The following is a 26777-nucleotide window of genomic DNA, read 5'->3' as shown; positions in this document are numbered from 1 at the left end:
AAAAAATAAAGGCTTTTTGCAAGGACATCATCATGTAATTTATTTCCAACCAAATTATGCATACAGTGCATTCGGAAAGTATTCAAACCCCTTGACTTTTTCCACATTTTGTTACGTTACATGCTTAATCTAAAATGTATTACATGTATTTTTTTACTCATCAATCTACACACAATACCCCATAATGACAAAGCGAAAACAGGTCTTTAGAAATGTTTGCAAATGTATTAAAAATAAAAAATAGAAATACCTTATTTACACAAGTATTCAGAACCTTTGCTATGAGACTCAAAATAAGGTCTGGTGCTTCCTGTTTTGGGCCGGCAGGTAGCCTAGTGGTTAGAGCGTTGAGCCAGTAACCGAAAGGTTGGATCGAATCCCCAAGCTGACAAGGTAAAAATCTGTCGTTCTGCCGCTGAACAAGGCAGTTAACCCACTGTTCCCCGGTAGGCCGTCATTGTAAATAAGAATTTGTTCTTAACTGACTTTCCTAGTTAAATAAATAAAAAATGATTTACAAAAAATAATCCATTGATAATCCTTGAGATGTTTCTACAACTTGATTGGAGTCTACCTGTGGTACATTTCATTGATTGGACATGATTTGGAAAGGCACACACCTGTCTATATTAAGTCCCACAGTTGACAGTGCATGTCAGAGCAACAACCAAGCCATGAGGTTGAGGAATTGTCCGTAGAGCTCAGAGACAGAATTGTGTCGAGGCACAGATATGGGGAAGTGTACCAAAACATTTCTGCAGCATTGAAGGTCCCCAAGAACACAGTGTCCTCCATCATTCTTAAATGGAAGAAGTTTTGAACCACCAAGACTCTTCCTAGAGCTGGCCGCCTTGCCAAACTGAGCAATCGGGGGAGAAGGGCCTTGGTCACGGAGGTGACCAAGAACCCGATGAACACTGTGACAGAGCTCCAGAATTTCTCTGTAGAGATGGGAGAACCTTCCAGAAGGACAACCATCTCTACAGCACTCCACCGATCAGGCCTTTATGGTAGAGTGGCCAGACGGAAGCCACTCCTCAGTAAAAGGCACATGACAGCCCTCTTGGAGTTAGCCAAAAGGCATCTAAAGGAGCCTCAATCCAAACAAGATTTTCTGGTCTGATGAAACCAAGATTGAACTCTTTGGCCTGAATCCCAAGCGTCACGTCTGGGGGAAACCTGGCACCATCCCTACGGTGAAGCATGGTGGTGGCAGCATCTTGCTCTGGGTATGTTTTTCAACGTTAGGGACTAGGAGACTAGTCAGGATCGAGGGAAAGATGAACGGAGCAAAGTACAGAGAGAATCTTGATGAAAATTTGCTCCAGAGCACTCAGGACCTCAGAATAGGGCGAAGGTTCACTATCCAACAAGACAATGACCCTAAGCACACAGTGTAGACAATGCAGGAGTGGCTTCGGAACAAGTCTGTGAATGTCCTTGAATGGCCCAGCCAGAGCCCGGACTTGCATGTAATCTAACATCTCTGGAGAGACCTGAAAATACCTGTGCAGCGACTCTACCCATCCAACCTGACAGAGCTTGAAAGGATCCACAGACAATAATGGGAGAAACTCCTCAAATACAGGTGTGCCAAGCTTGTAGCATCATATCCAACAAGACGAGGCTGTAATCGCTGCCAAAGGTGCTTCAACAAAGTACTGCGTAAAGGGTCTGAATACTTATGTCAAGTGGCTTGCGAAAGTATTCACCCCCTTGGCAAATTTCCAATTTTGTTGCCTTAAACTAAAATTATTTTTGGGGGGGTTTGTATCATTTGATTTACACAACATGCCTACCACTTTGAAGATGCAAAATATGAAACAAACAAGAAATAAGATAAAAAAGAACTTGAGCGTGCATAACTATTCACCCCCACCCAAAGTCAATACTTTGTAGAGCCACCTTTTGCAGGAATTACAGCTGCAAGTCTCTTTAGGTATGTCTCTATAAGCTTGGGACATCTAGCCACTGGTATTTTTGCCCATTCTTCAAGGAAAAACTGCTCCAGCTCCTTCAAGTTGGATGGGTTCCGCTGGTGTACAGCAATCTTTAAGTCATACCACAGATTCTCAATTGGATTGAGGTCTGGGCTTTGACTAGGCCATTCCAAGACATTTAAATGTTTCCCCTTAAACCACTCGAGTGTTGCTTTAGCAGTATGCTTAGGGTCATTGTCCTGCTGGAATGTGAACCTCCATCCCAGTCTCAAATCTCTTGAAGACTGAAACAGGTTTCCCTCAAGAATTTCCCTGTATTTAGCGCCATCCATCATTCCTTCAATTCTGACCAGTTTCTCAGTCCCTGCCGATGAAAAACATCCCCACAGCAGGATGCTGCCACCACTGTGCTTCACTGTGGGGATAGGTATTCTCGGGGTGATAAGAGGTGTTGGGTAGTGTTTTCCTTGATGGCCAAAAAGCTCCATTTTAGTCTCATCTGACCAGAGTACCTTCTTCCATATGTTTGGGGAGTCTCCCACATGCTTTTTGGCAAACACCAAACGTGTTTGCTTATTTTTTAACTTTAAGCAATTGCTTTTTTCTGGCCACTCTTCCTTAAATCCCAGCTCTGTGGAGTGTACGGCTTAAAGTGGTCCTATGGACAGATACTCCAATCTCCGCTGTGGAGCTTTGCAGCTCCTTCAGGGTTATCTTTGGTCTCTTTGTTGCCTCTCTGATTAATGCCCTCCTTGCCTGGTCTGTGAGTTTTGGTGGGCGGCCCTCTCTTGCCAGGTTTGTTGTGGTGCCATATTCGTTCAATTTTTTTATCATGGATTTAATGGTGCTCCGTGGGATGTTCAAAGTTTCAGATATTTTTTTATAACCCAACCTTGATCTGTACTTCTCCACAACTTTGTCCCTGACCTATTTGGAGAGCTCCTTGGTCTTCATGGTGCCACTTGCTTGGGCCTTTCAGAACAGGTGTATATATACTGAGATCACGTGACACTTAGATTGCACACAGGTGGTCTTTGTTTAACTCATTTTTTTACTTCTGAAGGTAATTGGTTGCACCAGATCAGATTTAGGGGCTTCATAGCAAAGGGGGTGAATACATACGCACGCACCACTTTTCCGTATTCTTTTTTTGTTTAATATTTTGACGCTTTTTTATTCATTTCACTTCACAAATTTGGACTATTTTGTGTATGTCCATTAAATGAAATCCAAATAAAAATCCATTTAAATTACAGGTTGTAATGCAACAAAATAGGAAAAATGCCAAGGGGGATTAATACTTTTGCAAGGTACTGTAAATGTGATATTTTTTTATTTTTTTACATTTCTAAAACCTGTTTTTGCTTTGTGATTTTGGGGTATTGTGTGTAGATTGAGGGGGGAAAATCTATTTAATCAATTTTAGAAAAAGGCTGTAACGTAACAAAATGTGGATAAAGTCAGGGGGTCTGAATACTTTCCAAATGGGATCCTAATTTGAGCCAGTTTGCTACAGCAGGAAAATAATCCTGCAGCAACAGAAAATCTGAATTATGTGTATTATAATTCATGGACATTTGTGTAGGGGTTGATACATTTTTCATAGTGGAAAATCAAGTCTGACATTTGTAAGTGTCAATTACAAACCTTTTTAAACCTCAAATACACTACCAATTAAAAAATGTGTGCAATGCAGGAAAGTTCTCCTGGAACAGGATGATCAAATTAAGATCCTACATCTGTTCAACAGACAATGACCTTTGTGTGGCCTGCTGATGAGAGGAGATGTGTGACTGTCATTGACTGGAGGCCCAAGGAGAGCACCGGGTCTCCTCTTCGACCTGCTACACTCTACAAGAAACAAAGGCAGCACCTCACATCTAATTAGACAGCTCCTCATTAAGGCCCGACCATAAATCCACACCTCAATAATATCCATTAAAGTGCACACATGCACACACAAACATACACACGCCATTATTACATGAGAGGGCGAAAGCTTTTTTCACCTTTTTTTTTAAATAAACATTTATCAAAGAATTAAAGTTTGGGGAGAGAGGAAGATTAATATTGGGCTAAAGCAAGCCAGCGAAAAAACTACGCAAGTGGAATTTAATGAGTTTTGCGGTGTCCGGGGAGTCCGCGGCTCGCGCCGGCATGCTAATTACGCTCGGTAACTAACATAGAGTTAGTGAGCATCAGTGGAAGACAAATGCGCTGAGCAGTCGTCAACCAAGCAAGAGGAAACAAAAGAGCTGTATAGACAAACAACACGTTCTAATCCACATGTAGACACCCAGAGAGGAGCGGGGAGGAGGTGGACTACTCAGTGTTCACTTCTTGTGTTGTGTGTTCTCTTTAACACCCCCATGCTAATAGATCAGCGATGAGATGCAGGATGAGACGTATATGCGGTTTAAATGAGACGTCCATCCAGTGCCGATGAGACGTACACAGTGATAGGGAGTGAACCTGACAAACAGCTCTCGTGATGGAAACAAGTACCAGGAAATGTTGTTTTGTAAGAGGGTCAGTGAGTGGGAGTCAGGAGATAATTGAATCAACCTTTTGGTGACTTCCCTTTGTCACGGCTCTTTAGCTGGGTAAACAAACCCACTAACTGACACGTAAACCCCCCCACCTCCCACTGGACTCGACACTGCTACACTGCCCCCTGCTGGTGAGGAGGACAGCTGAGGTGCAGGACCCTGTGGTTCGGTGGAACTGACGAGGGCCCTGTTTGCTTCCAGTGTGTCTCTCCTTCATTAAGTCCCCATCGCCTGCAGGGAATCCACACGCTGCGTCCCACGCCTCAGTGGCCACACAACAGCACACAAACAGAAGACAATCAGACCGACTTTCAAGTGTGACTTTCAACAGAATGAAACCTGCCTGGGTTGTTGCCCTCCCTCGTCAACTGGGGAGGAAATATGCTTTTGGCAGGGTTTATATTATACTTGCCCTCGTACGGAGAGATTCTAACCTTAAATATTCCGCCGTCGTGTCAGCAAGTGTGTATATCCACTTTTCATCATTCTATGTACAGATATCACAACCTTGGCGTATTTCAAGTTTTCATCAGGTGTAGATATCAAACCAATAGTCCCTCCAGTCTGCTGCCTGAAATCTGCATGCACACAGTGACTGTGATACCATGCGTGCTTGAGTGTCAAATGAGAGGATTAAATCTCCATGAATTACAGCAATTGATTCAATTAAGCTCATGTATATCTATTGTGTGTTTAGGTCATTGAAATCATGCCTTTACCTGGCATGCTGCCTGAACATTTTGCCGACATACGACAACACTCAAACCTTGTGTGTGTGTGTGTGTGTGTGTATATGTGTTTGCCTCACTGTGTTTAAAGGAATCCTGGCCATTTTATTAAATGCCAGGACAACAGAATGTGTGACTGCATGACTGCCCTCTTCTGCTCTCCTCTCCCCCTCTATCTCGTGTTCACCTTTTCCAGCTGATTTTCCGTGCGGAAAAGCCCTGTAATCCCGTTTGCATTCCTTTCCAACTTCCAATTAGTGTAATTATAGCAGCGGGGGTTGTGGGGGCGTTGCGCTGCCTGCACTCTGTAGGCAGACAGCAGGCGCACAAATGCAGCTAGCACATAGCAGTCACATGAGGTCATACCACTGGAAACAACAACAACACAACAACCGCAAGTTCTGTTAGGCTGTAGGCTATAGCAGTAATGGTAGAGAGACAACGGGAAAGGCACTTGACAGGGTGCGGTGAAAAAGTATGCTATGGGCGTTGATCGTTATCCCTTTATCTTTGTGTTGGGTCTTGTAAATGGACATGGTGTCACCAATCATGGTTGACACCTGTAGCCCCCAAAGCCTCCTCTGATGTCATCACACGGTGACACAATCACTCATGCCTGCTGCCAGGGTGCGAGTCATGGTGCTGTCACAGCCCAGTGCCCATGAAGAGAGGCTGGGTACAAGGAAGCTAACATTTACTGTACTACCGGGTACAGTAAAGCAGGTTGACGTTTTTTTAGGATGAATGATCTGGTGGCAGCCTCCCAGGTCTTAAACATTGCTGGTTTACCAATTGACCAACTTTAGCAATTCTCCTCATTCTTAATCCCATTGTCCCAGTCAAGAGATGTATACTGTGACTCTACAATGCAAATCAAAAAATAATATTATAGAAGTATTTTACAAGTCTTCACAGGGGCTGAAGCATTACAATTGCTTGGTTTTTTGCGCAGCAGCATAATAGGACCAGTTTTCTCCGCACGTTGTGGTGGAGATGAAAGGCCCATTCAAGTGCTGTCTTCAAACAGCAGGCCTTGTTAATGATGCACACACACTTTGAATTAAGACCTCATTAGATGATGCCATGATAAAGGATTGATGAGTTTCCATTTTCTAACAAAGGCTTATTTACTGAAGAATTGATAGAGTGTGTATAACAGAGAAATGCCTACTTATGGGCCCTTTCCAACAATGCAGAGGAAAAAAAGAGAAATAGTCAAAATCATGTGTATATGTGTGGAGTACATGAGAGCAGTATATGATATGTAAATAGTGGTATATCATGTGCATCAAGAAAGCTATGTGGAGGCTTGGGATAAAATGTTCAGTGTAGTCGGGCCAATTTTGTGTCTGGTGGATTGATTAGAACCTTAGATGTACGTAACTCATAACTCATTGAAAGCCAATACTCCAATTTGTGGAGAATATGTGCAATTCAAAATAGAGATCACTTCACTCTTCAAGACAATTGTAAAGTGTTGCCAAAGTGTGTGACATCACAATGAAATGGGGACAGTCTCACCGCTCTCCTCCTTGACCCCTGACCTCAGTTCGAGATTACCTCACTTAGAGGGCATCCATCCCAACCTTCCCTTTATCCTCCACCGAGGACCAGAGGTCCCTAACTATGTCTCTTACAAACTGTGATCTGGACGTTCACGTCCCGTCTCCCGTCATGACCAATTTGTCTAGACGCTTTTAATGTTGCAGGGTCACTAAACGAGAGCACTTCCGTCATGCATGTGTCTTCCTCCCACTCACACACACACACACACACACACACCCTGTTGTTGAGACGTGGGGAGATCTCAGTGAGACACCAGGGTGGGTCGTTAAGTTTGTTAGTTCACTCAGTGTATCATCAGCGTCCGTGACAAACACATTATCTATCTCCTCCAACCTCTAACAGCGCCACTTCTCTTACAGCCCATTTATATGCTAATTGGACTGTTACAAGCAGCCGTCCGGCCCCTCAACACAGGTCATGTGGTACTAATGAGCCAAATATACACTTTTGGGTCTGTATTGACTGTTATCCTCTGGGTCCACTTTGTACATTTTGTTATCAACCCAAATAAATTCAATATTAGATTTGAATTATAACTGTGACAAAAGTCATAGGTTCTATATACATTAGATTCGACAATGGAGCCGCAGTACGTCAGCTGATATTGTAATGAATTCTGACTGCCAGCGTGCTTACAGATAACTTCTGTCATTACATTTTTATTGCTTTTGTTGGTGCCGCAAAATCATTTTTCAATATATGTATTTTAATATCTCAGGGCCTCAGTCATGCCTCATTCTCCAGTGCTCTTGCGTCACTGCTGGATATTGATGTGGCGGTGTGAAGCGGGCTATTTCTTTTCTGTTCCATTTGATGTACGATGTTTGTGTCACGGTAAAGGCTTATGTGTCAATCTCGGTGTTGTTTGTGAGTGTCGGCACATTAGGGGAAAACAAATGAAGCTTTAACTTGGCTTAGTTATTCTATGCATGTTTGTGAAACGGGAATAGAGCATAATGGTATTGGCTTCACAGTGTAGAATTCCTAAGCGGGGATTGCATTTCTCCAAGAGAGAACGTTTGTGGTTGACGATACTGTGGCATCCAAAGTTGCTCATTGTTGCTTTCATGTTTATTAATTAATACTGTAAGTCAGCTCAGGTGATGTAAGTACAATGGTTAAACATTAATATTCTTTACATACTGTATTCGAATGCAACCATGTTGCAGAATAAGCACCAGCTGCCAGAGCAGCTCACAGATCACTGCACCTGTACATAGCCCATCTATAATTTAGCCCAAACAACCACCACTTCCCCTACTGTATTTATTTATTTATTTATTTTGCTCCTTTGCACCCCATTATTTCTATTTCTACTTTGCACCTTCTTCCACTGCAAATCTACCATTCCAGTGTTTTACTTGCTATATTGTATTTACTTCGCCACCATGGCCTTTTTTGCCTTTACCTCCCCTATCTCACCTCATTTGCTCACTTTGTATATAGACTTAGTTTTCTACTCTATTATTGACTGTATGTTGTTTTACTCCATGTGTAACTCTGTGTTGTTGTATGTGTCAAACTGCTTTGCTTTATCTTGGCCAGGTCGCAATTGTAAATGAGAACTTGTTCTCAACTTGCCTACCTGGTTAAATAAAGGTGAAATAAAGTAAAATACATTTTTTATCGATGGCAAAAATGATAATGATAATGCACAGTCCCATGTCGCAAGGATCTGTACACAAATCCTGGAAGCTGAAAATGTCCAAGTTCTCCCATGGCCTGCACACTCACAGGACATTACACTTTTTCCACATTTTGTTACTTTACAGCTTTATTCTAAAATTGATTAAATAGTTTTCCCCCTGATCAATCTACAAACAGTACCCAATAATGACAAGGCAAAAACAGGTTTTTAGAAATTTTTGCTAATTTATAAAAAAATGTTTTACGAAAATATCACATTTACATAAGTATTCAGAACCTTTACTCAGTACTCTGAAGCACCTTTGGCAGTGATTAGAGCCTCGAGTCTTCTTTGAGTATGACGCTACAAGCTTCACACACCTGTATTTGGGGAGTTTCTCCCATTCTTCAATGCAGATCCTCTCAAGCTCTGTCAGGTTGGATGGGGAGTGTTGCTGCACAGCTATTTCCAGGTTTCTCCAAAGATGTTCGATCGGTTTCAGGTCCGGGCCACTCAAGGACATTCAGAGACTTACCCCGAAGCCACTCCTGCGTTGTCTACACTGTGTGCTTAGGGTCGTTGTCCTGTTGGAAGATGAACCTTCGCCCTAGTCTGAGGTCCTGAATGCTCTGGAGCAGGATTTCATCAAGGATCTCTCTGTACATTTCTCTGTTCATCTTTGCCACGATCCTGACTTGTCTCCTAGTCCCTGTCGCTGAAAAACATCCCCACAGCATGATGCTCCGACCACCATGCTTCACTGTAGAGATGGTGCCAGGTTTCCTACAGATGTGATGCTTGGCATTCAGGCCAAAGAGTTCAATCTTTGTTTCATCAGACCAGAGAATCTTGTTTCTCATGGTCTGAGAGTCTTTAGGTGCCTTTTGGCAAACGCCAAGCAGGCTGTCATATGCCTTTTACTGAGGAATGGCTTCCGTCTGGCCACTCTACCATAAAGGCCTGATTGGTGAAGTGCTGCAGAAACGGTTGTCCTTCTGGAAGGTTCTCCCATCTCCATAGAGGAATTCTGGAGCTCTGTCAGAGTGACCATCGGGTTCTTGTTCACTTCCCTGACCAAGGCCCTTCTCTCCCGATTGCTCAGTTTGGCTGTGCAGCCAGCTCTAGGAAGAGTCTTGGTGGTTCCAAACTTCTTCCATTTAAGAATGATGGAGGCCACTGTGTTCTTGGGGACATTCAAAGCTGCAGAAATGTTTTGGTACCCTTCCCCAGATCTGTGCCTGAACATAATCCTGTCTCGGAGCTCTACGGACAATTCCTTCGACCTCATGGCTTGGTTTTTGCTCTGACATGCACTGTCAACTGTGGGACCTTATATAGACAGGTAATGTAGAAAAATTGTTAGAAAATTGTTCCCATTGTTCCTCAACTGCAGTGTATGATATACAATTTTCTAGCTCTGAGTCTCTACATTTATCCGAGTGGCGCAGCTGTCTAAGGCACTGCATCGCGGTGCTTGAGGCGTCACTACAGACCCGGGTTTGATCCCAGCCGGTCGTGACAGGGAGACCCAAGAGGCGGCGCACAGCATCGTCCTGATTAGGGAAGGGTTTGGCCGGTCGGGATTTCCTTGTCCCATCGCGATCTAGCGATTCCTCGTGGTGGGCCGGGCGCTTGCAAGTTGACTACGGTCACCAGCTGGACTGTGTTTCCTCTGACACATTGGTGCAGCTGGCTTCCAGGTTCAGCGAGCAGTGTGTCAAGAAGCAGTCTGGCTTGGCAGGGTCGTATTTCGGAGGACGCATGGCTCTCAACCTTCGCCTCTCCCGAGTCCGTAGGGGACTTGCAGCAATGGGACAAGTCTGTAACTACCAATTGGATATAATGAAATTGGTGAGAAAACAGGGTAAAAGTACAACTAAAAAAAAAAAAAAAAATCTTGCCACATAGGACCGAATCGAGCCGGTTGGTCATATATAGTACCAAAATGTTTTGCATGTTAGTAAACAAGTTTTCAAGATTTTGATGCAAAATGCATCATTCCAGCTGTATTTCTTTATTTTAAAAGTTATATGTCTTAAAAGTGGGTCCGAGGCTCATAAAGTCACCATGCATGCCGTCTCCATTGTGGATGAGTCAAATGTTCCGCATCAGCGGACATTAGTGACTTCAAAGCGTTTGTCTGAAAGACCCCTCTGCTGGCCGGTCTGCCAGCACATGGCTATGTTAAGATTGTGGACCCCAAGACTCTACGGGTCAGTGATCTTCACTGTTTTCTGAAGGGCGGAAGGCAAACTTAAGTCAATAACTCACACACATGCATATGCATGCACACTAAACATACACACAAGGGGTACTTCTGCTACCAATATGTATTTTTAGTAACGGGCACACAGGAAGAGGTTAAAGCTAGTGAGGGAGATAAGTGTTTCCAGTTTTAGAGATTTTTGTAGTTCGTTCCAGTCATTTGCAGCAGAGAACTGGAAGGAGAGGCGGCCGAAGGAGGAATTGGCTTTGGGGGTGACCAGAGAGGTATACCTGCTGGAGCGCGTGCTACAGGTGGGTGCTGCTATGGTGACCAGCGAGCTGAGATAAGGGGGAACTTTACCTAGCAGGGTCTTGTAGATGACCTGGAGCCAGTGGGATTGGCGACGAGTATGAAGCGAGGGCCAGCCAACGAGAGCGTACAGGTCGCAGTGGTGGGTAGTATATGAGGCTTTGGTGACAAAACGGATGGCACTGTGATAGACTGCATCCAATTTATTGAGTAGGGTATTGGAGGCTATTTTGTAAATTACATCGCCGAAGTCGAGGATCGGTAGGATGGTCAGTTTTACGAGGGTATGTTTGGCAGCATGAGTGAAAGATGCTTTGTTGCGAAATAGGAAGCCAATTCTAGATTTAACTTTGGATTGGAGATGCTTGATGTGAGTCTGGAAGGAGAGTTTACAGTCTAACCAGACACCTAGGTATTTGTAGTTGTCCACATATTCTAAGTAAGAACCGTCAAGAGTAGTGATGCTGGATGGGCGGGCAGGTGCAGGCAACGATCGGGTAAAGAGCATGCATTTAGTTTTACTTGTATTTAAGAGCAGTTGGAGGCCACGGAAGGAGAGTTGTATGGCATTGAAGCTCGTCTGGAGGGTAGTTAACACAGTGTCCAAAGAAGGGCCAGAAGTATACAGAATGGTGTCGTCTGCGTAGAGGTGGATCAAAGACTCACCAGCAGCATGAGTGACATCATTGATGTATACAGAGAAAAGAGTCGGCCCAAGAATTGAACCCTGTGGCACCCCCATAGAGACTGCCAGAGGCCCGGACAACAGGCCCTCCGATTTGACACACTGAACTCTATCAGAGAAGTAGTTGGTGAACCAGGCAAGGCAATCATTTGAGAAACCAAGGCTGTTGAGTCTGCCGATGAGGATGTGGTGATTGACAGAGTTGAAAGCCTTGGCCAGGTCAATGAATACGGCTGCACAGTATTGTTTCTTATCGATGGCGGTTAAGATATTGTTTAGGACCTTGAGCGTGGCTGAGGTGCACCCATGACCAGCTCTGAAACCAGATTGCATAGCGGAGAAGGTGCGGTGGTATTCGAAGTGGTCGGTAATCTGTTTGGTGACTTGGCTTTCGAAGACTTTAGAGAGGCAGGGTAGGATAGATATAGGTCTGTTGCAGTTTGGGTCAAGAATGTCCCCCCCTTTGAAGAGGGGGATGACCGCAGCTGCTTTCCAATCTTTGGGAATCTCAGACGACACGAAAGAGAGGTTGAACAGGCTAGTAATAGGGGTTGCAACAATTTCGGCAGATAATTTTAGAAAGAAAGGGTCCAGATTGTCTAGCCCGGCTGATTTGTAGGGGTCCAGATTTTGCAGCTCTTTCAGAACATCAGCTGACTGGAATTGGGAGAAGGAGAAATGGGGAAGGCTTGGGCGAGTAGCTGTGGGGGGTGCAGTGCTGTTGACCGGGGTAGGGATAGCCAGGTGGAAAGCATGGCCAGCCGTAGTAAAATGCTTATTGAAATTCTCAATTATAGTGGATTTATCAGTGGTGACAGAGTTTCCTATCCTCAGTGCAGTGGGCAGCTGGGAGGAGGTGCTCTTATTCTCCAAGGACTTTACAGTGTCCCAGAACAGCCCCAAAATGCAGTTGTGTTCGTTGTCTGTAGCTTATGTCTGTCCATAACATAACCTCACCGCCACCATGGGGCACTCTGTTCACAATGTTGACATCAGCGAACCGCTCCACACAATGCCATACACGTGGTCTGTGGTTGTGAGGCCGGTTGGACATATTGCCAAATTCTCTAAAACTACGTAAAATTATCTGGCAACAGCTCTGGTGGACATTCCTGCAGTCAGCATGCCAATTGCACACTCCCTCAAAACTTGAGACATCTGTGGCATTGTGTTGTGTTACAAAACTGCACATTTTAAAGTGCCCTTTTATTGTCCCCAGCACAAGGTGCACCTGTGTAATGATCATGCTGTTTAATCAGCATCTTGATATGCCACACCTGTCAGGTGGATGGATTGTCTTGAAGGAGAAATGTTCACTTACAGGGATGTAAACAAATTGGTGCACAAAATTGGAGAGAAATACGCTTTTTGTGCGTATGGAACGTCTCTGGGATCTTTTATTTCAGCTCATGAAACAGGAAGGGTTTTGTTGCCTTGAGTATCAAATGACTACAGAGCATCTCAATCTTCACTGATCTGTGAGATAAAATAGACATTTATATCAATAGATATTTCTACGCTTAAATATGAAGACCCCATTCTATACAGTATCAACACATTTTGATTACCATGAACTGGAATGCCTGGATCATACTGTCAATGTAGGAAAATATATACCACCACAATCTCCGCTCCTTTGTTGAAGATGAGGCTTTCTGAGCTGAATAGAAGGGATGGTGAGATGGAGGTAGAAAGTGAGAATGAGAATCCGAGCTGGCTAGGTTATCTAGGCCGAGACCGGTGCCCTCTCTGAGTGAATCATCAATAATTTACCGTCATGGCTCCTGACGGCTTGTCGTAGGAGAGGTCCCCTCCTGGTCAACACAGAAATCAAACACCAACTAGCAACACGCCCTAAACGAGTCTAAACGAATGACCGCCTGCCAAATGATGTCAACGAACAGGACTTCAATCTCCCAAAATGATATCATAATTGATGCATTAGACCTGAGAAGGAGAAATGCATTTACCGAGAACACAATGAGCTGTTGTAGCAGCACCGTCATGGGGGGAAATACTGTAAACACATTATGTCAATGGGGGAGAGATTAGTGATGTTATTCAATCTTGGGAGATGAGGAAACATCCTGATTGTGGACATTATAGGACTTAATGAGACCAACCTGGGATTTGATCAAAAAAGGTATTTTGTCTGCCTGTTTAAGTCCTAGCCTGTGTGTCTGTGCTTAAGGAAGAGGGGTGAGACCATCCAGGACCCTGCGCCCATCTTCTTCCATGTTAATAATGGATTTTTGATATGAGCTCCACATGAAATTTTAATCTCTGGAATATTAGCTCACCGAGGGAGATACAAAATCTAATCAGTGGCCGTGATTAAGCGCGGGTGAAGCACATATCGACCCATTTAAATTCACATGAACCCTTCATAAAAATGTATGAGGCTTGGCACTGACGGCTGCCGTGATTTAGAGGTGTTATGTCTGTTTTGCTGGGAAAAGGTGTGATCTTCTCCCACGTACATGCCTGTGTAAAGGAGAACATGAGGGAGGGAGAGAGAGGTAGCAAGTCTGTAGGTTCCCTTCATCTGGATAATATAGTTGTCATGCTGCTAATTTAAAGGTTCATGTATTGATTGAGATATGTTTAAATGTATGTTGATGTGAACTAATATTCTTAAACATAGATTGCTAATGATACTGCTTTTCTGCTACATATACATACATTTTGCATACACATTTTGCATACACATTTTGCATACACATTTTGCATGCACATTTTGCATGCACATTTTGCATACACATTTTGCATACACATTTTACATGGTACTTTTATATAAAACAGTCACATAGCAATAATACATTACCAAACATAAGCTCTTTAATCCCACTCCTCAGCCACTCTCAGCCCATCCCATCTATCACCATAGACCACCTTCGTTTGGTTTCCATGTGCCATATATTTTTCAATTGTGCTGTGATGTTTTACATATTTTTTTTTTACATTTCTAATCGTATAGTACCCACAGATTGTGAGCTAAAGATGAAAACCTTTCCTACGAGTATTATTATATTATTTATTGACTGACTATGGCTTTCCAAATTGCCCAACACTGCTATTTGTGAGGTTAATTTTGGATGTTGTGATTTTTTTAACCATTCCCGAACCTGTGACCAGAAACAAGCTACACAGGTGCAATACCAGAATAAATTCTCCATTGATTCTGGTGTATGTTTGCTTTTTCTTACGTACATGCAGCACGACCGCATGACACGCCGTGGCACATTCCAACACCCTGTTTGCCACCCCAAACTATCTCTGCCGGATGAATAATTTACCACCCAACCCAGGATGCCAACCCAGCCCATCTCCCGCCTGGATTATGCCTCTTAGCCTTAAACAAAGCCCATGCTTCCTGACTGGCTGACAGTGTGCGGAAACCCTTAATAATGTATCACCACCTCTTGTTCCCTCAAAGGCATCTAACATCTTCAGCAGATTAGAATATAGAATAGTACCAGCTACCTATTTTCCATAAGTGGCAATAAACCATATTCATATGCATGTGGAGGAGGACAGTGTTGTGGCGGTACCGGGTGGGTTCATGTAATTAAAGAGCGTGAATAAGTGTTAAGGTACACGCAACTAAACGCCTTGGTGCCTCGGCGGGGATGGTCGTACCCCCTCAGCTGTCGTTGACATAGATTGGCGCAGGGAATGAAAGAACGCTAGGTCGGGAATTAATGTGATGCATTCGACTCAGTTCCGTAGCGACGGATGCTCTTTTCAGGATAGGTTCTGTGGCAGAGACGGAGAAGTGGATTTGTCCTGGGTGGCTGTAGCAGAATGAAACAAACTGTCATTGAGGTGAACGAAAAGGTGGCGCTTTTTACTCTGGTGAATGGTCAGTAATAGACTGCATCCGAATGTAATTACATTACATTTCGTTGACGTAATGGCACGAGCAGTTAATGGATCAATTGCGTTGTATGTCAGATCATGGGCAGAAAGGAAAGAACCATACTTCTGTGTTATAGTCTTACAGTTATGACTTAATATCAGGCAGGCAGTTTAGGATCTGTTTGTTTTTAACGTGCAGTAATTGAAAGGAAATGGCCGACTTGGGGACAGCACAAATCTTCTACGTCTCATCTCTTTGCATGAATTTGGAATGTGGATTTTGTTAGCCTAGTGTGGAGCATAGGGACATTGCGTGCTCTCTCTCTCTCTCTCTCTCGCTCTCTCCGTGGATGTGAGTGCATGTGCGTGCATTGATGCATGAGTGCTAATGTGTGTGTTTGCGGGAGGGGGGGGGGGGGGGGGGGGGGGGGTGGTAGCTGTACTCTCACGTGCTCACAGAATTCCATAGCGCCCTCTTAAGGACCTAAATCCCCTCACACACACGCTTAACACATGTAGCTCTGTATCCCTCGTCCCCCCTTCACCCATTTACCGTCCCCTCTATGTGGCTGTCGAGAGTGGGGACAGTGCAGCGGGCAGACAGAGGGAGAGTGGCGGCTTGGACGTGCTTGACAACAGAACCTTCAAAGGCAGGTGGCTTGATCCCAACATTCGGGTGGGGGGTCTATCGCTGGGAGCAGAAGAGGGGCTCATCAGAGAGCCTGTCTGACTGACAGCTTTTTCTACCGCCACATTTTTCTCTCTGGTTCCTTCTGAGTCCTGACAAATTAAACCCGGGGCTGCTTTTGAACTGAGGGGATGTATTCGTCCGCTTTCTCACACGCCCTCTCCTTCTCTCCCGTCTCCCCCTTTGCCTGTCTCCCTCTCTATATCATTCCCATTCCCCACCCGGTTGATGGAGCTTTTAAACAGGTTGACCTGGGGTTCCACAATGAGCACTTACAACACATTCTACTGTATCTTTCCCTCTGGCCATACATTTGAGAAAACTAGACACATATCCACACAAACAGAACTGTTTCGTTACTAATAGCCCTCCCCAGACAAAAAAAGTTGAAACACTATAGTCTTTGTCTTTAATTGCCCCCTCCCCCAGCTACCAGCCATCGTTTTGGCGCCCTCCTGTGGCTGGGGGTCATCCAATCGCCTTGAGCTCCCTTACCCCCTTGAAGACAAGAAACTGCCGGCGCTCTGAAAACGAATCAGAGAGGCTGTAGAGCCAATTACCCAGCATGCTCTAATCCTCTCTTTCACTCTGAACAGGAAGGAAAGGGAGGGGAGGAGAGGGAGGGCAATCAGAGCACCGGTGTAGTGTCAAATACAGTGCCCCCAGTCAAGACGCACATCTGTCTGTCTCGTCTCGCTTTTATCATTTCAATGAATACAACCTGGATGGCCTGGAGGCAGATCGTGAGCACTGTTAATGGCCTTATCCTTAAGTACTCTGCGAAGGCAACAAGGGCTTTCTTTTATGTGTCATATCTCCCTCCATGTCATATCAGAGCTCATCCTCTCTCTCTCTCTCTCTCTCCCCTCCCTCTTTCTTGTTCACTCTTCTTCCCCTATAATGAGGTAATATTCATTGAAATTACACTGAGGTAAACAGAGCAGCCCTTAATATGAGAGAGGCTGTTGGCTCAGGCGTGGCGTGCCATCCGTCATCCCCATCAAAGAGCCCTCACAGCCTGCAGGGGTTCCATTAACCTTCTATAGCACAGCTCAATGGCAAGAGGATGCTCCGCCAAGGCCCCAGCAAGCAACGACTCTCTCTCTCACACGGACACACACACACACTTAGACATACAAACACACACACACACACACCCGCTCATACTCATACCCTTGCATATGCAGACATACACTGGTACGCACACTATGACACACACAGTCAGCTCAATTACTGTTTCATTTACGGCCCGACAGCTGAGCATGTGCATTGTCTAACTATGTGAATCAGTGTCTGCCTTAATGTTGAATTTAGCATATCTGACATAATTCGGAATACTGGCCTTCTGGAAATCAATGGACTGTTATGGAATAGAATGGTATAGAAATCGCTTTTAATTAAGAGTTGGAAGCCCATTTTGTACTACCTACATTAAGTTGAACCCCCCAATAACTCAGGAATACACTGGAAACAATGTAAAACATACTTTAGCAAATTGAGTTCCTGGTTAGAAGACCAATGTTTTCCTGTTTTTCCAGCATGGGTTTTGTCCATGATGGGCTTTAATCAGATCCTACATGTCCTGTTCGATAAGACACTTAATCAGAGAAAGGACCGACAGTCGGATGGAACAAAACATCCGAGATACTTCCTCTGCTCTCTATCGATAACAAAAAAAAGAGGGAGGAAGCAAAAAGAGAGAGGGAGGAAGCAAAAAGAGAGAGGGAGGAAGCAAAAAGAGGGAGGAAGCAAAAAGAGGGAGGAAGCAAAAAGAGAGAGGGAAGTAGCAAAAAGAGAGAGGGAAGAAGCTAAAAGAGAGAGGGAAGAAGCTAAAAGAGAGAGGGAAGAAGCTAAAAGAGAGAGGGAAGAAGCTAAAAGAGAGAGGGAAGAAGCTAAAAGAGAGAGGGAAGAAGCATATAGAGAGAGAATGAAGCAAAAAGAGAGAGGGAAGAAGCTAAAAGAGAGAGGGAAGAAGCTAAAAGAGAGAGGGAAGAAGCTAAAAGAGAGAGGGAAGAAGCTAAAAGAGAGAGGGAAGAAGCATATAGAGAGAGAATGAAGCAAAAAGAGAGAGGGAAGAAGCTAAAAGAGAGAGGGAAGAAGCATATAGAGAGAGAATGAAGCAAAAAGAGAGAGGGAAGTAGCAAAAAGAGAGAGGGAAGAAGCTAAAAGAGAGAGGGAAGAAGCTAAAAGAGAGAGGGAAGAAGCTAAAAGAGAGAGGGAAGAAGCTAAAAGAGAGAGGGAAGAAGCATATAGAGAGAGGGAAGAAGCATATAGAGAGAGAATGAAGCAAAAAGAGAGAGGGAAGAAGCAAAAAGAGAGAGGGAAGAAGCATATAGAGAGAGGGAAGAAGCTAAAAGAGAGGGAAGAAGCTAAAAGAGAGAGGGAAGAAGCTAAAAGAGAGAGGGAAGAAGCTAAAAGAGAGAGGGAAGAAGCTAAAAGAGAGAGGGAAGAAGCTAAAAGAGAGAGGGAAGAAGCTAAAAGAGAGGGAAGAAGCTAAAAGAGAGAGGGAAGAAGCTAAAAGAGAGAGGGAAGAAGCTAAAAGAGAGAGGGAAGTAGCAAAAAGAGAGAGGGAAGAAGCTAAAAGAGAGAGGGAAGAAGCTAAAAGAGAGAGGGAAGAAGCTAAAAGAGAGAGGGAAGAAGCTAAAAGAGAGAGGGAAGTAGCAAAAAGAGAGAGGGAAGAAGCTAAAAGAGAGAGGGAAGAAGCTAAAAGAGAGAGGGAAGAAGCTAAAAGAGAGAGGGACTAAGCAAAAAAGGGACAGGGAAGAAGCACTGAGGAGTGGCTAAACATCTGCACCGGACATTTTTACAATCCTCATCAGTCACAGTTTGTTCCCTCTACATCTGAAAGAGGCCATTTTGAAACGGTCATGTCTGTTGATGTCTGAGTCAGGTTTTGTCATTCCTCTCTGTGGCTAAAGTGAAGTATCATGTATTGGGCGGCAGGTAGCCTAACTGTTAAGAGCGTTGGGCCAGTAACCGAAAGGTAGCTGGTTCAAAAACCCAAGCAGACTAGGTAAAACAATATGCCAATGTGCCCATGAGCAAGACACTTAACCCTACTTGCTCCTGTAGGTCGTTCTGGGTAGGAGTGTCTGCTAAATTACTAAAATGTAAATGTATAGGTGTTAGCCCTCAGGGTTGTTAGCCTGTGCTAGCTTGTTAGCCTGCTAGCAGCACAACACAGCCTGCTCCCATTAAGGTAATGGGAAGAGGCTGCTGGTAAAGTGAAGTATCATGTCTAGGTGTTAGCCCTCAGGGCTGCTAGCTAACCTGTTTGCCTGCTAGCTGTACCACAGCACAGCTTGCTCCCATTCAGGAGAATAGAAGATGCTGCTGTTAAAATGTAAGCCTTGCCATGGCTGCTTGTACTCCAGTGTGGCCCTGAGTACGGCGGGCTAAAGGGTGTGATGAGATGTGCTGGTTGTTGTCCAGACTGGCCGTATTGGAGAGACGCTGCTGGCCTGCTGCCACCCTCTCTCCCTGGCGCTGCCCCGCCAGCTGTGCCCCCGCTAGCTAGAACCCCCAGGCGCTACAGACCACACGTTAGTGTAAACACACACACACAAGTTAGTGAACACATACACACTCACTGGTGTACACATACATACACGCACCCATACATGTGTACATGCACAAAGTATTCATACCCTTTTTTTTGTGTTACAGCCTGAATTCAAAATGCATTACACACAATACCCGATAATGACAAAGTGAAATATCTAATTTACACACTGTAAGTATTCACACGCCTGAGTCAATACTTTGTAGAAGCAACTTTGGCAGCGATTACAGATGCGAGTCTTTTTGGATAAGTCTCTAAGAGCTTTACACACCTGGATTGTCCAATATATGCCCATTACTGTTTTTCAAATTCTTTAAGCGCTGTCGTGTTGATTGTTGATGATTGCGAGACAGCCATTTTCAAGCTGATGTAGCCCTTTCCTGCAGTCAGTGACCAAACGTGCCCTCTTTGGCCTCATGGGTGGAATGTTATTCATATTTTTCATTATTATTATGAAAATACATTTATTTATTTTTTACTTTGAAAAGCTGGTGTTTCTATGTCAAACAGTTTTGTTATATTTCAGTCTTCTGTGATGTACAGTTGAAGTCGGAAGTTTACATACACCTTAGCCAAATACATTTAAACTCAGTTTTTCACAATTCCTGACATTTAATCCGAGTAAACATTCCCTGTCTTAGGTCAGTTAGGATCACCACTTTATTTTAAGAATGTGAAATGTCAGAATAATAGTAGAGAGAATGATTGATTTATTTCAGCTTTTATTTCTTTCAACACATACCCAGTGAGTCAGAAGTTTACATACACTCAATTAGTATTTGGTAGCACTGCCTTTAAATTGTTTAACTTGGGTCAAACGTTTTGGATAGCCTTCTACAAGCTTCCAAGTAAGTTGGGTGAATTTTGGCCCATTCCTCCTGACAGAGCTGGTGTAACTGAGTCAGGTTTGTAGACCTCCTTGCTCACACACGCTTTTTCAATTCTGCCCACACATTTTCTATAGGATTGAGGTCAGTGCTTTCTGATGGCCACTCCAATACCTTGACTTTGTTGTCCTTAAGCCATTTTGCCACAACTTTGGAAGTAGGCTTGGGGTCATTGTCCATTTGGAAGACCCATTTGCGACCAAGCTTTAACTTCCTGACTGATGTCTTGAGATGTTGCTTCAATATATCCACATAATTTTCATCCCTCGTGATGCCATCTATTTTGTGAAGGGCACCAGTCTCTCCTGCAGCAAAGCACCCCCACAACATTATGCTGCCCCCCTGTGCTTCACGGTTGGGATGATGTTCTTCAGTTTGCAAGCCTCCCCCTTTTTACTCCAAACATAACGATGTCATTATGGCCAAACAGTTCTATTTTTGTTTCATCTGACCAGAGGATATTTCTCCAAAAAGTACGATCTTTGTCCCCATTTGCAGTTGCAAACCGTAGTCTGGTTTTTTTATGGAGGTTTTGAAGTAGTGTCTTCTTCCTTGCTGAGCGGCCTTTCAGGTTATGTCGATATAGGACTCGTTTTACTGTGGATATAGATACTTTTGTACCTGTTTCTTCCAGCATCTTCACAAGGTCCTTTGCTGTTGTTCTGGGATTGATTTGCACTTTTCACACCAAAGTACGTTCATCTCTAGGAGACAGAACGCATCTCCTTCCTGAGCGGTATGACGGTTGCGTGGTCCCATGGTGTTTATACTTGCGTACTATAGTTTGTGCAGATGAACGTGGTACCTTCAGGCCTTTGGAAATTGCTCCCAAGGATGAACCAGACTTGTGGAGGTCTACAATTTTTCTTCTGAGGTCTTGGCTGATTTCTTTTGATTTTCCCATGTTGCCAAGCAAAGAGGCACAGAGTTTGAAGGTACGCCTTGAAATACATTCACAGGTACACCTTCAATTGACTCAAATTATGTCAATTAGCCTATCAGAAGCTTCTAAAGCCTTGACATAATTTTCTGGAATGTTCCAAGCTGTTTAAAGGCACAGTCAACTTAGTTTATGTAAACTTCTGACCCACTGGAATTGTGATACAGTGGATTATAAGTGAAATAATCTGTCTGTAAACAATTGTTGGAAAAATGACTTGTGTCATGCACAAAGTAGATGTCCTAACTGACTTGCCAAATCTATAGTTTGTTAACAAGACATTTTTGGAGTGGTTGAAAAACTAGTTTTAGTGACTCCAACCTAAGTGTTTGTAAACTTCCGACTTCAACTGTATATCAAGTTTAATATTGGGATGCAAACTCTAAATTGATTACATTTCAACTCTTTATCTGACATAGTACAGGTGTCTTCTTTTTGTTAAGCCCATAACCCTATGAGATGTATACTTTTGTTTCAAAGTAGATTTGTTTAAGACTATCAAGAATCACTCTGTGTGACCCTGATTTAGTCCACTGCAGTAAAAGGTTAAGTTAAAACTGTAACAAGGCCACTCAGGAACATTTAATGTTGTCTTGGTAAGCAACTCCCGTGTAGATTTGGCCTTGTGTTTTAGGTTATTGTCCTGCTGAAAGGTTAACCCGTCTACCAGTGTCTGATGGAAAAAGACTGATCCAGGTTTTCCTGTAGGATTATGCCTGTGCTTATAGCTGTATTCCGTTTGTTTTTATCCAAAAAAATCTCCCTAGTCCATGTCGATGACAAGCATACCCATAACATGATGCAGCCACCACCATGCTTGAAAATATGAAGTGGTACTCAGTGATGAGTTGGGGTAAAGAGATGGGGTAGTCATTCGAAAATCATGTTAAACCACTATTATTGAACACTGAATGAGTCCATGTAACTTATTATGCGATTTGTTAAGACATTTTTTACTCCTGAACTTATTTAGGCTTGCCATAACAAAGAGGTATTGACACAAGACATTTCAGCTTTACATTTTTCATTCATTTCTTTAATGTTCTAAGAACAAAACTCCACTTTGACATTATGGGGTATTGTGTGTAGATCAGTGACACAAAATCTCAATTTAATACATTGTAAATTCAGGCTGTAGCACAACAAAATGTAGAAAAAGGTGTGTGAATACCTTCTGAAGGCACTGTATGTATTATGTTGAATGTGTAATGTATAGTGTCTAAATACATTTTCCACCTCTGGAACATTAAAGTTAATCTTATCCTATCCTACATTCCCTGGCACACACACACACACACACACACACACACACACACACACACACACACACACGCTGTCATGCATAGATTACTGGACATATGCTGTCACACACATACAGTATTACCCACATACACAGATTCCATCGCACAGATACAGTATGTGTGACCACACACACTGTGCGCATAGACAAGCATAGCAAAGCGTGCTCTGACTGCGTGTGTGAATGTGATTGTCATCATCGCGGAGACCAAGCTGTATCTGAGTTCACACAGAGTTGCCTGTGACGAAAGTTGTTTCGTGACAGCTCGCAAGGCACTGGTTGTACATATTTAAAGCATAACTGACGCATTCTTTCTCTCTCTCTCTCTCTCTCTCTCTCTCTCTCTCTCTCTGTCTCTGTCTCTGTCTCTCTCTGTGTGTCTCTCTCTCTCTCGCTCTCTGTGTATCTGTTCTTGTGTATCGTTGTTGCTGTATCATCCTTACGCCGAATTACCAAATGTTGAGACAATCACGTTGTTCAGGAATCTAAATCTGAATCGCGCTCTCCCTCCACAGCAACAGGAGCAGGACCCTACTAACCTGTACATCTCCAACCTGCCGGTGTCCATGGATGAGCAGGAGCTGGAGAACATGCTGAAGCCCTTCGGTCACGTCATCTCCACGCGGATACTGCGGGACGCCAACGGGGTCAGCAGAGGGGTCGGCTTCGCCAGGTATACCTGCTGGAGCGCACGCACTCCCTTGACAAGTGTTAGGAAACCTGAAGGGTAGTGCCCGCCTGCCCGCCTGTGGGTTTGGATGCGTGTGGGAGAGAGAAAAAGACACACACATACACACGTTGTACATACTTCTGTCTGCATAGCATCCAGCTGTTTGAGGCTATATTTTCCTCCTGTAAAAACTTGAGAGTTGACCCTGCTATCTCTTCAAAGTCATTTACGTCCTCCTCATCCTCCACACTGCTCTCATCCCCCCCCAACACAACAACACTCCCGGCTTGTTTACCCAGAGGAAGGTGTTGATGAGAACAACAACACCATCTTGCAGGGAATTCTCTTCTTCAGCCCGTGCTGCAGTCCACTCCTATTCCCCACTCTATTACAGCGGGTTACAGAAGGACAGGCAGGCAGACTCCCACAGACTAACATGGACGTATACACGCACAAACGTACACACACGGCTGTCACAGGCCACCTGTTCAAATGGGGAGAAACAGAAAGAGAAAGAGAGAGGCAAGGGTGCGTCCGAAATGGTACCCTACCACCTACATAGTTCATATATTCCCTGGGCTCTGGTCTAAAGCGGTGCACTAAATAGTCCCATACGGTCCCATCCATTTTAGACTCATTGGGTGTTGAGATAGAAGCCTCTAGTCCACAGATGTTGAGGGACAGAGGGGCATTAGAGAGAGTAAACCTTGCTAAGTGTTTCTGCACTCCTCCATTACTGTTATCAGAGCCCATTACTGGGGGCTTCGCCGCTAATCACTGTGGACAAGACCACCTGATGTCTTTAGCCATCATGCAGGGCTCCCAGCTTCACGCCGAGCAGAGCAGAGGCAGAGCACCCAGGAAGAGGACGGGTGGCTGTCGGGAGCTCATCAGACCTGAAAGAGATAAAGGGGGGAAAAAGGGAGATGAGAGAAAGAATGAGAAAAAGGTAGAAAAGAGAGAGAGAACAGGTTTTAATAGAGGGAGGGAGAAAGAGAACGGAAAGAGGATGGAGAGAAACAGAGTAGGTAGTAAAGAGTAGTTGTCAGTCTGGGTCTGATCCAATTGTTCACAGGAGGGATACATTTTCCCAATTACAAATCAACCACTAGTTTCACTTGTGACAGAAGTTCATTACCATATTGCATATAGTATAAAGTCAATTCAAGTCCACACAGTGCCTATGGTAGGGCGATGGGTTTATTTAGAATTGCGTAAAAGAGAGAGGTTACCTCTGCTCTATGCAGATTCTTTCCTCTCATCTGGGGCCTCTCTATCATTGTGAATAGAAGGAGGGAGGGGCTGAACTGAGAGTGTGTGTAATTGTGTTAGTGTGTGTGTCTGGGACGTGTGCGCCCCATTGGATCACTGGCAGCAGCGGTAGGTGAATGTGTGCATGGCAGGCCGTTCAAGGCCAGTCACTCTGAAAAGGGCTCCGTTGACTCATACTGCCTCAATGAGACAGAGGGACCTGATCCACTTACACTACAGGACCCACTGCCAGAGAGAGAGCGAGGGGGGAGGGTAACAGGGATGAAGACAGATGAGAAAGAAAGACAGGTGAGAAAGATGGAGAGTAAAAAATAGGTAAGAGGAGGGGAAAGGGAGGAAAAGAGATGGATGACAGAAAGAAAGGCATATGAAAAATATGGAGGGTAAAGAAGGGAGGTAGATGGGTATGGAAAAGAGGGTGAAAGAAAAGGGAGAGAGAAAGAAAAGAAAAGAAGGATGAAACAGAAAAAGAGAAGTACGAGAGAGCGTGACAGAAAGTAAAGGATGGAGGGGAAGGGTAAGCTAGTAAGTGATATAGAGTGAGAGATAGATCATAGACCCTTCCTGGTACGTACATATTTAGTTGATCAGTGGTCTGAGTCGGGCGGAGGAAGGAAGGAAGGGAGGGAGGCGAGGGTTTAATAGGATCTTACTTTGTTCTCTGTAAATGAGATGAGTCACAGTTGTGACTCCACTCCCTTCGTAACTCCACCCTTCCTGTTCCATGACACGCAGACAGTCAGCACTCTCTCCAGTCTCTCATGTCCCATTACGGCTCGCTCCACTCACTTTCCTCAATTAGCCCAGGAGAATTCGGATATCACTGTAAATCACGGGTGTACTTCCTCAATTTGCCTCGTCATAAAATGACTAAGCCACATGCTGTAAGCACTCAGCTGTGAGCCAAGGAAAACAATACGTGTTGTCATAGGGCCTCGAATCTAAATTGGTTCAACATTGAAAATGTTCCATGCATACTTAAACGTACTATACTACATATAGTATGTTATGCTTTAGGTATTAATTATTTGTAATAGTTGTATTCGGGTAAGGCACTTGAGTAGGCTATGCAGTGCATTGGGAAAGTATTCAGACCCCTTCCCTTTTTCCACATTTTGGATGTTACAGCCTTATTCTAAAATGTATTAAATAAAATAACAATCTATACACAATACCCCATAATGACAAAAAAAGGTATAAAATGTATTAAAAATAAAAAACAGATACCTTATTTACATAAGTATTCAGACCCTTTTCTATGAGACTTGAAATTGAGCTCAGGTGCATCCTGTTTCCATTGATCATCCTTGAGATGTTTCTACAACTTGGAGTCCACCTGTGGTAAATTAATTTGTTTGGACATGATTTGTGAAGGCAAATACTTGTCTATATAAGGTTCCACCGTTGACAGTGGATGTCAGAGCAAAAACCAAGCCATGTGGTCAAAGCAATTGTCTGTAGAGCTCCGAGACAGGATTGTGTCGAGGTACAGATCTGGGGAAGGGTACCAACAGCATTGAAGGTCCCCAAGAACACAGTGTCCTCCATCATTCTTAAATGGATGAAGTTTAGAACCACCAAGACTCTTCCTAGAGCTCACCTGGCTGCACAGCCAAACTGAGTAATCGGGGGAGAAGGGCCTTGGTCAGGGAGGTGACCAAGAACCCGACGGTCACTCTTCAGAGCTCCAGAATTCCTCTGTGGAGATGGGAGAACCTTCCAGGTGGACAAACATCTCTGCAGCTTCAACCAATCAGGCCTTTATGGTAGAGTGGCCAGACGGAAGCCACTCCTCAGTAAAAGACAACCCGCTTGGAGTTTGCCAAATGGAACCTAAAGGACTCTCAGACCATGAGACACAAGATTCTCTGGTCTCTGAATGGACGTTGAGTGGCCCAGTCAGAGCCCAGACTTGAACCCGATCGAACATCTCTGGAGAGACCTGAAAATAGCTGTGCAGCGACGCTCCCCATCCAACCTGACAGAGCAT

The 26777-nt window shown here is 44.1% G+C and overlaps 1 protein-coding gene across 2 annotated transcripts in view; it reads left to right on the top strand.

Moving 5' to 3' along the window:
- LOC115176039 (RNA-binding motif, single-stranded-interacting protein 3) overlaps nt 1-26777 on the top strand; it is a 229070-nt gene that overhangs the window by 112403 nt on the left and 89890 nt on the right. For both annotated transcript variants that reach the window (XM_029735777.1, XM_029735776.1), the window contains exon 5: nt 23361-23518. In XM_029735777.1, the coding sequence (XP_029591637.1) occupies nt 23361-23518 (158 nt within the window). The remainder of the gene's footprint in view (nt 1-23360; nt 23519-26777) is intronic.

Source organism: Salmo trutta, chromosome 36 (genome assembly GCF_901001165.1).
Source record: "Salmo trutta chromosome 36, fSalTru1.1, whole genome shotgun sequence".
NCBI lineage: Eukaryota > Metazoa > Chordata > Actinopteri > Salmoniformes > Salmonidae > Salmo > Salmo trutta.
The sequence above is the reverse complement of the archived record's forward strand: the minus strand, read 5'-3'. Positions and strand labels throughout refer to the sequence as shown.